Source organism: Micropterus dolomieu, linkage group LG12, assembly GCF_021292245.1.
Source record: "Micropterus dolomieu isolate WLL.071019.BEF.003 ecotype Adirondacks linkage group LG12, ASM2129224v1, whole genome shotgun sequence".
NCBI classification, from domain to species: Eukaryota; Metazoa; Chordata; class Actinopteri; order Centrarchiformes; family Centrarchidae; genus Micropterus; species Micropterus dolomieu.
This window is the reverse complement of record NC_060161.1, coordinates 21,911,325-21,928,230: the sequence shown is the minus strand read 5'-3', so window position 1 is coordinate 21,928,230 and position 16,906 is coordinate 21,911,325. Positions and strand designations below refer to the sequence as shown.

The 16,906-nt window shown below is 40.7% G+C and overlaps 1 protein-coding gene across 1 annotated transcript in view; it reads left to right on the top strand.

Annotated features, from left to right (window-relative positions):
• Nucleotides 1-459: 459 nt before the first annotated feature.
• The window catches only part of rell1 (RELT like 1), a 28,418-nt gene continuing 11,971 nt past the window's right edge, over nt 460-16,906 (top strand). Inside the window, exons 1-3 of the mRNA XM_046065432.1 lie at nt 460-713; nt 8,547-8,762; nt 14,971-15,042. Coding sequence (XP_045921388.1) covers nt 689-713; nt 8,547-8,762; nt 14,971-15,042 — 313 coding nt within the window. The 5' untranslated portion in view covers nt 460-688. The remainder of the gene's footprint in view (nt 714-8,546; nt 8,763-14,970; nt 15,043-16,906) is intronic.

Sequence of the window (16,906 nt, the reverse complement as noted above, 5' to 3'; positions counted from 1 at the left end):
TGAGCATTAACAGAAACAAAAATAGCCTACCACAAGTCAACAAGTTTTAGCCTATAAAAAGACACCCAGTTTGATTGAAGCAAGGATAACAAGGATCACGTTACATTGCAGTGAAGTAATGCAACAGACAGGCTTTTACTATGGATTTTTAATCTAGCCTATTTGTGGATTATTACTTATGTTTGCGGATCTTGACGAGTTTGTTTGCTGATTTTGAATCTATTTCTAGATTGTGTTTTGTGTTTACAAGTTGTAATATTTAACCTTTAACCCCCACAGTTACCTATAGCTCAGGTAAAGTTCATCTTTGGGAAAAGATGGGAAAACCACACAGTTGTTGTGGATTGCCATTCGCCGTGCTATTTGCTAAGCCTGCCATAGCACAATACAAAATCAATCTAAACTGTTCGTATTCTGCCGATCGTATAGTAGGTGGTCCGCATACAGCCCGACGAGGACGGAAGTAGCAGTGAGTGAATCATCTCGCTGTGCTTCCTGTGTACTGCTCTCTCGGTTGGAGTGGGGACAGCCATTGAGAGCCAGGGCGTGTCAACTGTTTGGGAATTAGGAAATACGTTGGTGTGTTTGTAGAAAGTCCCTCCTTCAGGTTGACCCCGGGTGGTTTGTGATGATCACAGCGTTCAACGGCCGACACATCGCCACCAGCTAGCTGCGGTCCTGTCTATCGATGGCTGGCTCACCCGTCGACTCGGGTAAGTTTCCAAGATGTTTTACCCTCTGTGTGCAAACTGAAACATGTAAAACAGTTGCTGCACAACCGGAGCCGTTCACGGTTTCTCATCTCCTCCTCAGAAAAGTTTGCGCTCATTTTAAAGTAGTTAACGTTGGCCGGAGTTTATTAAGTTATAGCTGTCCCGGGGCATTGATGCCAGTCTTAACGGAAACCTACTAACGTTAGCTTAGCTAGCATATATATATGTGTGTAACTTCCATGCATCTAACGTTAAGGTTTTATATACCGTAACTATATACACACATATGTTTGTGATTGTGTGTTTAAATATATATATATATATATATATAGCGTTATATATCCATCTGTCTGTATAGCCTATAACGTTACGTGTGTATGTACGTACATATTATCTGCTTGAGATGTCCAAATAATGTACGTTAACTTACGTAAATAAATAAGTGACAGGAGGGCAGGGTTATTCAAAGTGTGCGGCAGGCCAGGTTACCAGGCAGGCTCCAAACTGTTTCAGGGGAGGTTCAGTAAATGGAAGTGAAAAAATATTACACTATCAAAAGGAGATCACACAGAATAGCCTAAATGTGTGCGAGTTGGTTAATTAAAGATATAGTTCAGAGATACAGTAAACTGGGTTTGAGGAATTTGATTGTTTTTCCAACTTTCCCAGAGGCAGAAATAATAAATGCCTTAGGACTAGGGCTGTACATTTCAAGCCGATTAATATAATGATATTTTTTTTTTGATTAGTCGATTAATCTGACGACTAATTTTGTTTATTTAAGTTGCCTATTACTCGATTAACATACCAATTTATCCAAAATAAATATCAAAAACATGACAATAGTACAATGACAATAGTAGCAAATCTTAAAATGAATCAAATTTCTACGTCACTGATGTGTTGTGATAATAATAACAGACATTAATTAGGCTACTTTACTTAAAACTTTAAATGTTTCTGATATGGATTCATTTCAATATTAAGTAATGCAGTATGATAATCAAATGTATTTCTGCATCAGTGAACACCTGAAAGGACTCACAGACAGTCACAGATCATCTGTACTGTTAGTTTCAGCAGTTTTCTCGCTCTTAAGTGGCCGTTAAATAAACAGAAAATATGAAACGGCCAAACATTAGATGACACGCGTGTAACGTTACGTTACCATGACAGCAGCGGGACAGAATTTACTTTTAACATGGAGGCAATAAACATTTTATCGTGCTGATAATGTGCCGTGCTTGTGTGGCGACAGAAAGGAAACACGATTTGCGGTGCTGCCGTCTAGACAAGTGTTGCGGGATACTTTCGTTTAACGTGTTCGTGCTGCTTCACTATTCGTGGACAGCAGCTGTGCTGCAGTGAAGCTGTTTCCAGTTCAGAGAGCTCACGAAGCAGCACGTTGTTGAGTGTCTGTCTGAAATACAAACTTTAGACGGTCAAAGGCGCGGTCTTGTAGCTGGAGCTTGTGTGGGAGAATCACACACCGGATGCATATTTACGTAATCGATTACGTCGACGAATCGCCCAAGCCCTACTTAGGACAGACCTTTTATGTATTTGGTGTTGTCTAAAGTTATGTCAAAAATCAATATTGGGCTAGATACTAGTAAAAATAAGCAAAGTAAATAAAGCAAAGGGAGCACCTTTTCCCAGCGTTTATCTCCGACTTTGAAAACCCCTGGCCTAGGGGTAATAATATTGGAGTACCACAAATTTTTTCCCCATCGAACGTGATTTCTGTAATCTGTTTCCCATCAGAATGAAGTATATATGAGTATTTTCCTTGTTAGTTGTCTGTGAAATACTGCTAGGACTGTTTGTGTGTCACTTTACACATCTCTGCATCAAGAAATACTCAAGTCAGGGCTCTCTTTTAGTTCCAACTGATGCCCACACGATTTGGTTTTCTTCATAACCTTTAAAGAGTGAGGCCTGTTTCCATTTTCCATGGAGAGTCCGCAGGAGTCTGTGGTTTGCAGAATCCTCATGCTCATTCAATTAGACCAAGTCATCCAGTACGTGGGTTTGGTACTTTGAATACTCTTTAGTTTCAGCTGTCTTCACCACTTCATGTAACGGCTGCAGCATACAAAGCCTGAATATGCGTGCAGTTGAGCTTGACACTCATTTGCAGGCTGAGGATATATTTTTGTGGTCTAGGTCAGGTCCAAAGTTAAATGTGAGGGGTCACAAGATGATTAAAGGGAAAAGAAAAGAAACATGTTGCACACAACTGTGTTAAATTCTTAGTTGAGTGAAACTTTATTTTGTTAAAATACTTTGAATGAAACGATATTTGGAGGAAAACTTATGCTCATGTCTGGTCTCAAGACCTGGGCAGAGGAGTCACAAACACACGTATACTACTGATCTATGTGGACTGGCTGCTTATAAAGCGGCTAGACTGTTAACACTAACTGTAATGCCAAAAATTATTTCACAGCTCCAGAATGAGCCTGTTGGTAGCTTTGTGCTCTATGACTGCATTTGAGATGCTTGCAAATACAGATGAGTAGTTTAATGCCATCTGGGGGGGAATGGGAGTTTCTGTGTCCACTTGCTTTGTCTTTTTCCGGAAACATATTTGCAGTTGAGCTACTCGGATGTTGCTCCAAACCACACAGGTATTGATGAGGTTATGTTGCTGGCGAAGGCTCTGGAGCTGTGCCATTATTCGTGTGAAGCATGCCGCAGTAAGAAGATCCTCTGCTGCTGCTGCTGCGTCTTCTTGGTAATTAAGAAGCTATTCTTGTTCTTGAATTAACAGACAACAATGCTGATGCTCAAGTCACGTTTCAAGCAAAGATGCCAAACATTCCCCATTTCTATTTCCTATATCTGCATTGTTTAGCAATTTGAATATGTCACCTCTGGCTTTGGGAAGTTGTGATGGCCATTTCTGACATTTTATAGACCAATTGTATATCGATTGGCTGAGAAAACAATCAGCAATAAATAAAATAAGTTACTTGCAGCCCACGTGTGACAGTCTTGTAATTAAGACACCACGGCCCCATATTTCTGGATTGTTGGTTTGAATCCCTGCATGAAACTAAATCTGTGCTTCCAAAAAAAAAAAAGGTTGCAGTAATCGTCTCAATTCTTTCCGCTCGCTGATCAGCATGCAGCACAAGAATGCAGTTTAAGCAGCCCTTTTTTGCACAACAAGGGCCCGCTTGCTAATATGCTGCATTACTAGCAAAGCACAGGAGGAATATTTGGCGTGATGTGCCGTCTGACACCTTGGCATCTCTCACAGTGTCAGAGCTGTCCTATAACCAGTGTAAAATGAATAAGTTGTATTGCTCACTGTCAGGTAGAGACTTGATTCTTTGACGTGAAAGGCAACATCAGGCTCGATCAAGTGTGAATTAAATACCTCCCAACTGCTGAATGCTTGTTTTTCAACTCATCACGTAGTACACGCATAATTTAAGTGAATAGGTCGGCCCCCGTAGATCACCCCCCTTGTCTTCGATACTCAATCCAGCTTTTTGAGTCAGTATCGGTCTGATATTAGTATCGGATCGGTGCATCCCTTCTAATTACTGTATGTGACAAGAAAAGAAAGGTTTGAGCTGTGGCGTGATGGTTGAGTCATGTCCCGGGCTCACAGGTGTAGATTCTCTGAGAACAAAGGTGCACTGAGACACTGTGGTGTTTTGGGTCCTGTGCCCAAAGATTAATGTGGAGACATTGTTGTAAAAGCGGAGGGAGTGGCTAATAACTAGCCAAATACTGGTCAAGGAGGAGACGTCCAGCGGTTTCCATTCACTCTCTCTCCTTCTTAAGATGAGGAAGTGGAGGAGAATAATGCAGTTACATCCAGTTAAGGGTTAGACTGACTGAATGTAGCTAAGGGGTTGGAGGTAAAAGTCTCGCAACTCATTTCTGACTTCCTGTTTTAGTATTATTTAATGCTGCATTTGCCAAGAAGTGACTGACTGAGCTGGAAATGATCTGAAATAGAAAACATCATTTAGGTTAACAAACACGCCGTGTGCTTCTTTGTGTCATGAGGTTTTCAGCTGATACCAGCAGTGAGGAATGTTAACATCCTCTTTCCTTTCCTTGGCATTGTGGTGTCACTCACTTAATCACTGGTAGGTAACGGATGTTTTCCATGAACAAATCTGAGCGCTGGCAAGAGCAGGAGGAATACAAAGTTCAATATTTCAGCACACACAGGCTGCGTACAAATTTACTTTGATTTTATTAATAGCTTAAATTAGTTGCCCCCTTAGTACAAGTGATGTGATGTGATGTGATGTATGTTTTGTAGTTACAGGCAGTTTTAAATGACTACGAACAGCAGTATTTGCCTCAATTGTTGGATGTCTGTGGGATGAAGTAGCTGCTACATGATCCCATGCAGAAATTGAAATAAATTAAACAAAAGGCGAGCACCTTTTTCTAAGCTTTGTTGTACTTTGGCAGGGAACCACTCACCTTGCCGAGGTCCAGATTATTGTTACCTGCTACAGTGCTCAGTCCAGCTGCTGCTCACTGTAAGACTCACTTTCCTTGTATCCAGGGGCAGTTTGACTCTCTCCTCCACAAAATTTCAGACACATTGCTTTTTTTCTCCAGTTTGTTTTAGACAACCTTTTACATCTAGGCCAGGGTATCGTTTTGGCATTTTTCAACACCAGTGTCAACATGATGTCTGAGGATTTAGTTCATTTAACAGAACAGGCCAAACCATAGCAGGGTTTGGTGTTGCCATAACGCAAGCAGGATTACAAGAACTGAAATAGAGCACTATAAAATTGAAAACAGTAGTGACTTAAATCGATCAATAGTAATTTGTTGATAGACAGAGATGTAGGCCTAATAGCAAACATCATGCTAGCAAATTGTCAACCAAAGGTGGTTAGCACTGTCGCCTCACAGCAAGAAGGTCGTGGGTTCAAACCCCGGTTGCCCCGGCCTTTCTGTGTGGAGTTTGCATGTTCTCCCCGTGTCTGTGTGGGTTCTCTCCGGGTACTCCGGCTTCCTCCCACCATCCAAAGACATGCAGTCTAGGTTAATTGGCAACCCTAAACTGTCCTTAGGTGCGAGTGTGAGCGTGCGTGGTTGTTCGTCTATGTGTGGCCCTGCGATGGACTGGCGACCTGTCCAGGTTGTACCCCGCCTTTCGCCCGATGCCAGCTGGGATTGGCTCCAGCCCCCCGCGACCCTGTACGCAGGATAAGCGGTTGACGATGGATAAGGATGTTTAATGTTACAGCAGGTGAGTGGCGGTGGCTAACCTTACGCTGACAGACGTGATCGTAGATTTATTCACTTCTAGTGAACGGTCCTCTCATTTCTCCCTAGTTCATTACTTCTAAATATTATTCAGTGTAAGTTACAGCAACGCTGCCCGTCAAAATTAGCCACAAAGCCAATGCCGTCTTTAGCGGTGGAGGAGCGCTAACGTTAATCAGCGATTAAACTATAGTGTTTGACGTATTATTAATATATCTGCGAGCGGCTTGTCTATAGTTACAGTCGGCGTGTCAGAAATGACTAAACCAGAGCAGAATAAACATGAGCCGAACAAGAATGAAACACGGCTTTCTGCCTAACAAAGTCTCTAACGTTACCTCTTCTTTTGAATGAGAAACCTTAGTGTGAAATCTCAAAAGTTGCAGGTCCTCGTTTTAGACAGTCATTTATTAAAAAAGCAGCGTTTCCTCTGGGTCACTGTATCATAGACGGTATGTTTTAGACCCAGGTGCTGGTTCTGAAATGGTTTCTCTAGCTTTAGATGGAATTAACAGTGCTGGTAAAGGGGTATGAGATATGATATACGGTATTATTAGTAGTAGCAGTATGAATTGTTTTTTATAGTTTCTGTTTTGCTGGCCACCACAATACACTATTTACTTTAATGTTCATTAGTAGTAGTACTTAAAAAAATTCTGTAGTTTTATTTGACTCTTATTTATCAAAACCTTAGTATATTTTGTTATGCTTTTGTTCAAAGTGCTATTTATAGTAATATAAAAGATTATTTTTATACTGCATTATGTCATGGTATCTTGGTATGGTCTCAGCATAACAAAATGTTAGGGATAATCTTTGTTTATGTCATGCGTTTCTTAAAATAAGGGGAAAAAACAATATCAGCTCATATATGCCAGCTGCTGAGAGATTTATGACTCTACTCTAAATCTTCCTCAAGGACTCTATTCAACCCATTTGCCAGAGTCTAGCCTTTTTTTCTCAGTGCTTTTTATACAGTCCTGTAATTGGCCCATGCTTACTTGTGAGTCATTTGGGTAAGGCATGGGACCGAGCCAGGACAGCCTGCTAGTGTGGCCGTAACTAGATATAAGCAAACGCACGCACAGCAGTCGGTCACAGGATGGTTAGTGAGCAGACAATAGTCTCTATCAGTGTGTTCAGTCTGAAGGAACTGGAACAGTGGGAGAGCACAAATGCCTGCATGCAACTGGAGGCACATGCAAATACACGCCTGTATACACGCAGACACACAGCGCTGTGGCACGTTTCAGAATGACGTGAACATGTGATTTAAACTCACTCTCACACACACACACACACACACACACACACACACACTCTGATGTGGACAGGAAACAAACCAGACAAAAGACGTCTTGTGTGTAGCGCTGGAATGCCTCACGTGGTGCGGGAACCTTTCGCCTATAGCTGACCACAGGTCACGGTCGACACTTTGACCTGGTCATAGGCTTGTTCCGATTGGCGATTGGATCGGCTATCGGCGATTAAAGGGATGATCAGCGATTGGTTTTTCATGCGCCGATATTAAGGCGATTTTACTAAGATGACATAAAGTCTCTAGAATCTGCACCACACTGCAGTGTTTCCCATTCACTGATTTATTTGTGGCTACACGACACAATATCGACGCTGACCTCCACATACACTATTAAATAGGAGTGAAATCATAATTCATTGCAGAGCTGCCCACAGCGCATAACGTTAAATCCGCTCAGCACCTCCGCTTGCGCTCTCTCTCTCTCTGAAAATGAATCGTGTCTTTCAGTTGTTTTTTTTTAAGCAAAAATGCCAAACATTTTCTGGTCACTGCTTCTCAGAAGTGTGGATTTCTTTGTAATATGATTGTAAATTGAATATATCTCTGGGGTTTTGGAGCGTCAGTCGGACAAAACAAGCTATATGAAGACATTACTTTGGTCTCTGGGAAGGTTTGATTTGTGTTTTCGCTGCTCCTTTAAATATCATAGACTAAACAATGACTTGATGAGGGAAATAATGGTTAGTTTCAGCCCTAAATCTTTGTCTTAAGTTGTTTGAATTGAAAGCACAGTATGTTGAGCTGCCTCTAGCACCATGATGGGTCTAAAGTCCTGTGTGCAGATGGGAGTGGGAGAATGAAGTTGGAGTTTATGGTCTTTGTGCTCTTTTTGCTGCAGTCAGTCATTAAAAAAAGATACAATCAACCTGGTACATGTGAGAGCTGAAGCAAGCTGAAATGCTCGGCTGCATTTTATTATTTTTGGTTCATCTTGCCCTTTCTCTCTCTCTCTCTGCCCCCTCCACCAAATGAGTCCTCAAAGATGTGAAGGGGGAGGGGGCAGCTTCCACCGGATCGAGCAGCATAGAGGACAGAAACAGAAGCAGACTTGATTGATCCGGAACGGGATCATGTTGCAGCTGATATAATTTAAATCCTGTCAGCTGCTCAGCCTCAAGCGCACCCTCAGACTCACTGTGGATATCAGGTTGCCATCAAGGGCACTGAAATGACGATCCATTGTTGTGTTTTTCTGTGTCCTCTTGCAACAGTATGCAAGATAATTACTTTTTTCTTGATCCCTCTCCATCCTGCAGTGAATCAGACTGCTGAAGCTGGAGCTGAAGCTGGAGCAGTGGGGTCTGACCCAAACTACATTGCTTTTGTTCTGGTGCCGGTTTTCTTCGTTCTGGGCCTTTTGGGGGTGGTGATCTGCCACGTGCTGAAGAGGAAGGGCTACCGGTGCACCACTGAGACCCAGGATGGCGAGGAGGAGGAGTGCCAGGAAGAAAAGGATTCTGAGCTGGGCGGAGGTAAGAAAATCTGAATAAAAGAGGAAGGGGAGTACAGGCAACTTCAAAAACTCTTTAAAATAAAATATGAAATCACGAGTCTTGGAAATGTGGTATTGTCTGGCAACATTACATTTTTGTATGTTTTAAGTAGCGCTGCCCCCGACTAAAGATCTTCCTGGTAAGCCGTAATAATGAGCATTTTAAAATGTAAATGTTACAAGGGGTACGCAGCAAGCTGCCTGTTAACGACAAGCGTTAATGACTTTGAATGTGTCGGAATGACCAGCAAGGAGACACAATCTGAATGCCAAGCCACCACTGAAGACACGGATAGCTTTCTTAATAATATAGCGCTACCTACACTAAAGATTGATGAAAAACAATTACTTGAGACAAGTGTTCTGGAAATAGAAGTAAAATCTGCTATTAAATCTCTTTCAAATGGGAAAACACCAGGTGATGATGGTTATAGTGTAGAGTTTTATAATAAAGTTCCACGACATATTGGCCCCACTTCTTACTATGCTTTACAATGATATCATCTCCAAACAGTATATGATGCGATCAGCTATCATTTCTCTTATCCCAAAGCCAGTTAAAGATCAGATGCAAATAAGTAATTTCTGACCATTAAGTCTTTTAAACAACGATTACAAACTGTTTGCCAAGATCCTTGCAGTGCGCCTGGAGAAGGTAATCAAGAGCCTCTACTCTTCAGCATGCGGCGTTAGCAGTATCGTAGGATGCTGAAAAAGCCTTTGATAGAATAGAATGGCCCTTTTTCTTTCAGGTATTGTCTAAATTTGGTTTTACACCAACATGTATATGATGGATTAAGGCATTATATCATGAACCAACTGCTTGTGTTAAAACAAATGCTGTAATATCTCATCCTTTCCAACTTTTTAGATCCACACGGCGGGTCTGCCCAGTCTCATCAGCCATTTTTATTTTAGCACTAGAAATCTGGCTTGTGCCATTAGAGCTAACCCAAATATAACTGGTATTGATCTGAATGGTTATGATATTAAAACTAGTCTTTACGTGGCTGATATTTTATTAACAATATCTAACCCAACTCGCTCACTGCCATATTTGTTGAAACTCATAGAAGCATTTGGTCAACTTTCTGGCTATAAAATTAATTGCAGCAAAGGTGAGGCTATTCCTTTAAATCATCATACTTTTGCAGCCCACCTTGGCTCGGCATCCTTTATTTGGTACCAAAAGTACCAAGCAGTAAGATATTTGACTTGAATGGCCCAAATGTTTGTTCTTATTATTTAGCATTTAATGTAAGATATCCGTTGTCTTGGGCCAAAATCAATCAAACTCAATATGCAGTCAGTAGTTAGCAATGGCTGGAGGAGAAGGCTTTATTTGAATACAATAAATCAATTTCTATACAGTCATTATGGTATCATCCCAAATATAAAGCAAAAATAGATTATCGACTTCTCTTGTGAAATAATAAAGGAAGTACATAAACAACTGCGTTTTTACCTTCTTGCCCGATATGGAATAACCCAGTGTTCACTGCAGGAGGTATAACATTGGCAAAGAGCACTTGGCAACAAAAGATATCACACAGATTGGACAGGTTGTAAGGGATGGAGATATTGTTGCATTTTCTGAGTTGAAAAATCAGTTTGACCTGAATAATTCTTCCTTTTTACAATATGCACAATTAAGTTTTTTAAGAAACATACACTTCAGGGAATCAAATTAGGATTTAAAAGTGTCCTTGACGGGTAACTGAGGGATGCTGCTACCATGCGAGGAACTGTTTCAGCTATATGCAAGTTGACTATACTATGTATACTATGACTACCTGACCGCACAACTCTTATTAAATTACAATGGGAACAAGACATTGGCGTACCGCTCTCTGTGGACCTATGGGACTCAATAATGAAGCATTCAACATCTACAGTGGATAGAAAAAGTCTACACACCCCTGTTAAAATGCCAGGTTCTTATGATGTAAAATAATGAGACAAAGATAAATCATGTCAGAACTTTTTCCACCTTTTAATGAGACCTATAATGTGAACAATTCAATAGAAAAACAAACTGAAATCTTTGAGGGGGGAAAATGAAAAATAAAAACCTTACAGTAACCTGGTTGCATAAGTGTGCTCCCCCTCTTATAACTGGGGATGTGGCTGTGTTCAGAATTAACCAGAGTTTGAATGTGATTGGTTAAGTAGAAGTCATTACACACCTGCCATCATTTAAAGTGACTCTGGTTAATCACAAATAAAGTTCAGCTGTTCTAGTAGGATTTTCCTGATATTTTCTTAGTTCCATCTCCGAGCAAAAGCCATGGTCTGCAGACAGCTTTCAAAGCATCAGAGAGATCTCATTGTTGAAAGACATAAGTCAGGAGACGGGTACAAAAGAATTTCCAAAGCATTAGAACACAGTGAGGACAGTCATCATCAAGTGGAGAAAATATGGCACAACTGTGACTTTACCAAGAACTCGACGTCCCACCAAAATTGATGAGTTCTGTTGTCAAGTTCTGGCTGTGTGGTACATGTGATAACTATCTCCCGTATTCTTCATATGAATGGGGTAGGGTGGCAAGACAGAAGCCTTTGCTTACAAAGAAAAACATCCAAGCACGGCTGAAGTTTGCAAAAACAAACATCAAGTCCCCCAGAAGCATGTGGAAAATGTGTTGTGGTCTGATGAAACCAAGGTAGAACTTCTTGGCCATAATTCCAAAAGGTATGTTTGGCGCAAAAACAACACTGCACATCACCCAAGGAACAGCATACCGACAGTGAAGCGTGGTGGTGGCAGCATCGTGCTTTGGGGCTGTTTTTCTTCAGCTGGAACCGGGGCCTTAGACAGGGTGGAGGGAATTATGAACTGTTCCAGATACCAGGCAGTTTTGGCACAAAACGTTCAGGCGTCGGTTAGAAAGATGAAGATGAAGAGGAAGTTCACCTTTCAGCACAACGACGACCCAAAGCACACATCCAAATCCACAAAAGCATGGCTTCACCAGAACAAGATGAATGTTTTGGAATGGCCCAGCCAGAGCCCAGACCTGAATCCAACTGAACATCTGTGGGGTGATCTGAAGACGGCTGTGCACAGGCGATGTCCTCGCAATCTGACAGATTTGGAGCGCTTTTGCAAAGAAGAGAATATTGCCAATGCTAATAGACTCGTACCCAAAAAGACTGACTACTGTAATAAAATCAAAAGGTGCTTCAGCAAAGTATTAGTCTAAGGTTGAGCACACTTATGCAACCAGGTTATTTGAGGGGTTTTATTTTTAATTTTTCCCCCTCACAGATTTCAGTTTGTTTTTCTATTGAATTGTTCACATTATAGGTCACATTAAAGGTGGAAAAAGTTCTGACATGATTTATCTTTGTCTCATTATTTTACATCATAAGAACTCCTGGGTTGTTCTGTTGTATGTCACAGACATGAGAGATGTTGCGGAATGATTGAATTGTTTACACTGTGCTGCCAAGATCAGCGAGAGCCTGAACTGTCAGCCTTTCTCACTTGTCTGTTATTATACCTAGGACCTCTCGACAGTTGTCACTGTCGCATCACGTCTCAACTGTTCCCCATGTCGGCCGAAGCCCTGAACCCCCTCTGTCGAATCCTGTTAATAATTACGTAATTTGTTAGGTGGAGGTGAGTGTTTGGGTTAGGCGTAAAACTCGTTTCTCTTGTGGAGTAAATGTGAGCTCCATGTCAGCAGTGCATTAAAGTTTTGCCCTGCTGTCTTTGTCTTCCTCTTTGTGTGTCTTTCCTCAATGTGCCCAACCCTATCTCTCTCAGGCATTGAAACAAAAGAGAAGGAAAAGATAAACATTGCTTGTGTGTTCTGACTTTCAGTCGGTCCATATTTCTTTAGTTTCTATCTGTCCTCTTGTCTTCGTCATAACCCGGCCCATAGGCCACGGAGGGGAGGGTCCCATAAAATAAATAATATGTTTTATACTTTCTGTGAATATAATCCAATTAATCTTATTTCCATCCTGTATTGACACCTTATTTTGAAAACTGGACGTTGTCACATGTATATCCTCGTGCTAAATTCATCAAGTCCGACCCAATTTGATAAATAATGTTGTATGTGGTTCTCATACGCGTAACATGAAGACTTCATAGCCTCTCTTCAGGTGGGACTCTCATACCGCCACACTGGTCTTTGCAAAGAGAGACAATGACAGGATAAAGTCACTAACCTGCCTGTCAGCTCGCTCTGGTCTGTGTCAGTTACCATAAAGACATGAATACGTGTGCACTCAAAAGTTAGGTGCGGCTAGCTTAATTGCTTTCTCAGAAACGAGTGATAGAAACACCCAAAGCAGGTCAGACTGTTGCCTTTTTATAAGAAGTCAGCCACAGATGGGGTGGATGTGCTAGGAGACAATTCAGCAGAACAGTGTCTGCAAACGGGGATTTTTGCGTCTTTCTCAGACACTTTAAAATGCTTCCACACTGCCGACATGCCAGCATAATCATTCTGTAAAATTTATTTGGTCTTTTGACTTATTAGGCCGAACACAGAAAGTGTTTTTTTTTTTTTTTTTTTTTTTTTTCTTCTTTCTTCTTTTCGGTGGCCGAACATTCGGTGGATCCCTAATTTCCTGTTAGCCCAGGTGCTCCAGATCTGGTTGGATACTGCTGTCAGCTCCTCTGGCACCTCAGAGGACAGCATGGAAAGACACCAGTCTTGAATGTTGAATCAAGTTGAATGATTAATCCAAATCGTAGCGAAATTTCAACATGGCCTACTGCAATTTTCAAATCACAGGATATTTGTTAAAGGTGATACGTGTGTCAAAATACCTTTTTTAAATTAAATATTGTCATGTTGCGGAGGTCCTGGCCTACACATCATATTATAGACAAATCTTCAACTTCAATGATATAAAATTGCAAAATCAGTCAAACAATGGCAATTAGAATTTTTTTTTTCACAATTGTTCAGCCCTAGTAGAAACCGTTGACACAGCACACACACCTTTGTCCCTGTGTGTCCGCTTTTGTCTCCCTCTCTGGCTTTTAAAGCTGCAGGTGACTGTGTAAAATCGGCCATGACATGCAGTGTACCAGGAGATTGCCACAAATTGCTGAAAGAGTGTTATGTTTATCAGAAGGGAGGAGAAACTCGGGACGTAATCAAGAGAAAGCTCCAGGAAGTGCCTCACAGGGCTGTGTGCAGAGTGGAAGGCCTCATGCACCAAGTTAACTGTCTCTGTTTAGTCCACTGTCTTGAAGGAGGACAGTTACTAATAGATCTGTGCACATCTGAGCGTCTGAGCTAAGTAATATTAACAAAATGAAAGATTACAATATTTGTCACCCAGTGACACAATACATACATTAAATTAAATGATTACAGTTTTCTGTATGAAAATTGATGTTTGCAGAAGATATTTATTTACACACACTAAATGATTAGCAGTGTGTGTATGATGATCACACAGGCAGAGACGTTTGTTGTTCATTACACTATCACAGAATAGCCTCTTAATTATCCACTGGCAGCTGTAATAGAGCGGTTATTAATAATTGATTTAGTCTCCACTAACTTATTATTAAAGCTAAAAGGAGAGCTAATACTCGATCACAACTCCAAATAAATAATTATGTTGTTAGTAAGTTCACCATAACCACAACAGTGATAATAGGGGGATGTTGCGCTGCCCTCAAGTGGCCAAAAATGCCATGAACTTTAAGAACCCAGAAAACAAAACAAAAAAAAATATTTCCTAATATTTTAACAGCCAACAGGATCTACTAATGCCAAACTCGAATCTCAGGTAACAGTCAAACAAAGTGCTCTGTGAGTCTGATGTGTGGGTTTCCATTAGAGCCCATTGTTTACATTCCTGCTCCAGTTGAACACTAAAGACATGGAGGCGAGGGACATCAACAAGCTGTTGTATTAACAGCTTAAGTTCTCTTAAGTTATGATTTATGGATATCATGTTGAGCATTTAAGCTGTAAAATGGCCCTGGCTGATTGGGCCCGTAGGCTTTGCCTGAAGAGTACCTCTTAAAACAGATTTACTTAAATAAAGTTTGCCTTACCTGTTTTACTGACGTATTTGCTGCTACTCTGTCTTGTGTTAACCTGTAGCCTAAACATTTAAAATCAAAGCTACTTATTACACACTTATTAATGGTGTGTGTGTGTGTGTGTGTGTGTGTGTGTGTGTGTGTTTTTCTTCCTATCTTCCAGACATGAATGACACCTTTAGTGAAAACAACGACACCGTCGGGCAGATTATCCACTACATCATGAAAAATGAAGGTACGTGTCTGCCACCTTTATAAACTTAACTGTGATACACACTGTACTTGAGGGTTACCCTACTGTTTCTGCCTCTTTCATTTAAAGAACAGGTTTTGTTATGACTGATTCACTTCCTGCTATTTAACACTGAGGGTTTCTGAACATGTGACTTGGAGGGGAATCGCCCTTGGTCAAGTCCGGCCTTTAGTAGCCCTCCTTCCAGAAAGTTATTACATCCTGCATGCTGCTATTGTTTTGACAATTACGTTATCACAACGCCATTCGGGAAGGAAGTGTGTGTCCGTTTCTGTTCAGTGGTGTGTTTGTGGGACTACATAATAGTTTGGCTCAGGAATGAAGATCTTTGTGGAAGATCAACACGGTGCCACTGCAGAGGAATTTAAAGGAGTATTTGTGATGACTGGTTTACACAACACGGTTGGTTACGTCACTATTTTCCATTGAAGTTACAGAAATGTTTTTAGCTCTTTTTTGACTTCCTCATTCCTGTAAATTAAAATTATTTCCCTGAGCTGCAACATAAAGTCTAATTCATAATCAATAACCGCAGTCTCATGAGGGAAAGGAATTGCTTTTCTTTGTTCAGCTGAGTTTAAAAGTGGCAACAGGAGAGATAAGGATCAATGCTTCAAATACAATAACAACTTTATTAGTGTGAATACACGTTCAATTCAATGTAGGAGGAAAGACAACAAACAGCAGCACAAGTTCCACAATAATAGGAGATAATAAGAGAGAGAAGCTCAGTGCATCATGGGATAGTCTCCCGGCAGTCTAGGCCTATAGCAGCGTAACTAGGGGATGGTACAGCCCTAACTGTAAGCTTTATCAAAAAGGAAAGTCTTGAACCCAAACGGGAACCTGGTTCCACAGGAGAGGTGCTTAATAACTGAAGGCTGTATGTTCTTGGTATATATTTCACATCACACAGCAGACCAGTTTATTGACTGAGTCTCCATGTTCGAGATGTGTTTAATACACTAGAGAAAAGAACTGTCTGAGGTGAAAGAGGAGGAGGAGAGAGGAGTTGGAGCTACTGCAGGAGAGCTTGGACTGACCATGTTTGTTGTTTTTGTTGCATGTTACACATAAAGAGACAAAATTGGTTTTGAACATATCGTCCAACAGCATCAGTCAACTGGCAGACTTTTGCCTGCAAATGGATATGGAGCTCTGGGTTCAGGTGGCATGGAGGGGGAGGTTAGCCGTGCATTTGCATAAACTACCCACATTGTAATGATGCAAAGCTGGTTGAAAATCTGCAAACTTTCCCTTTAAGACTCATTGAATTTAGTTAGAACAAAACATGCATATACCTTTGCAGTAACATGTACACTCTTTAACAGGAGTGTATAACCATTTAAAAGTTCATAACACTAATGTAGTAGGTATTTTTAAGTGTTTAATGATGTGGTTGTCAACAAGTTTAACTCCTTTGTATATAAACAGATAATTAATGGCAATGTAGTAAAACACAGTTATGATCATTTAAAATGTGTCTTCATAGGGGGAATTATAATTGTTGAAAAATGCTGCACATAAATACACACTTAAAAATGTTCTTAGATCTGCTTATAACTGCTTTATTATATGTTTACATACTTTAGATGAAAAAGAGGGGGGTTCAAGTAAAGTGTAATTTATGAATTTAGATTATGCCCCTCCAAAACCACAAAAACCCACAGCTACAGTCTGACAGTTTTTATTGACTTACTACTTTAATTTATTTGAAAATTTATTATAGGGATCAGTTTACTTGAAATATATCGCATGTTGAAGTAATATTGTTATCCTGAAAATGTTTTTAAAGACAGGAACTAGACATACGCACCTTATCTGTGAGTTCTGACCCCCAGAGCAG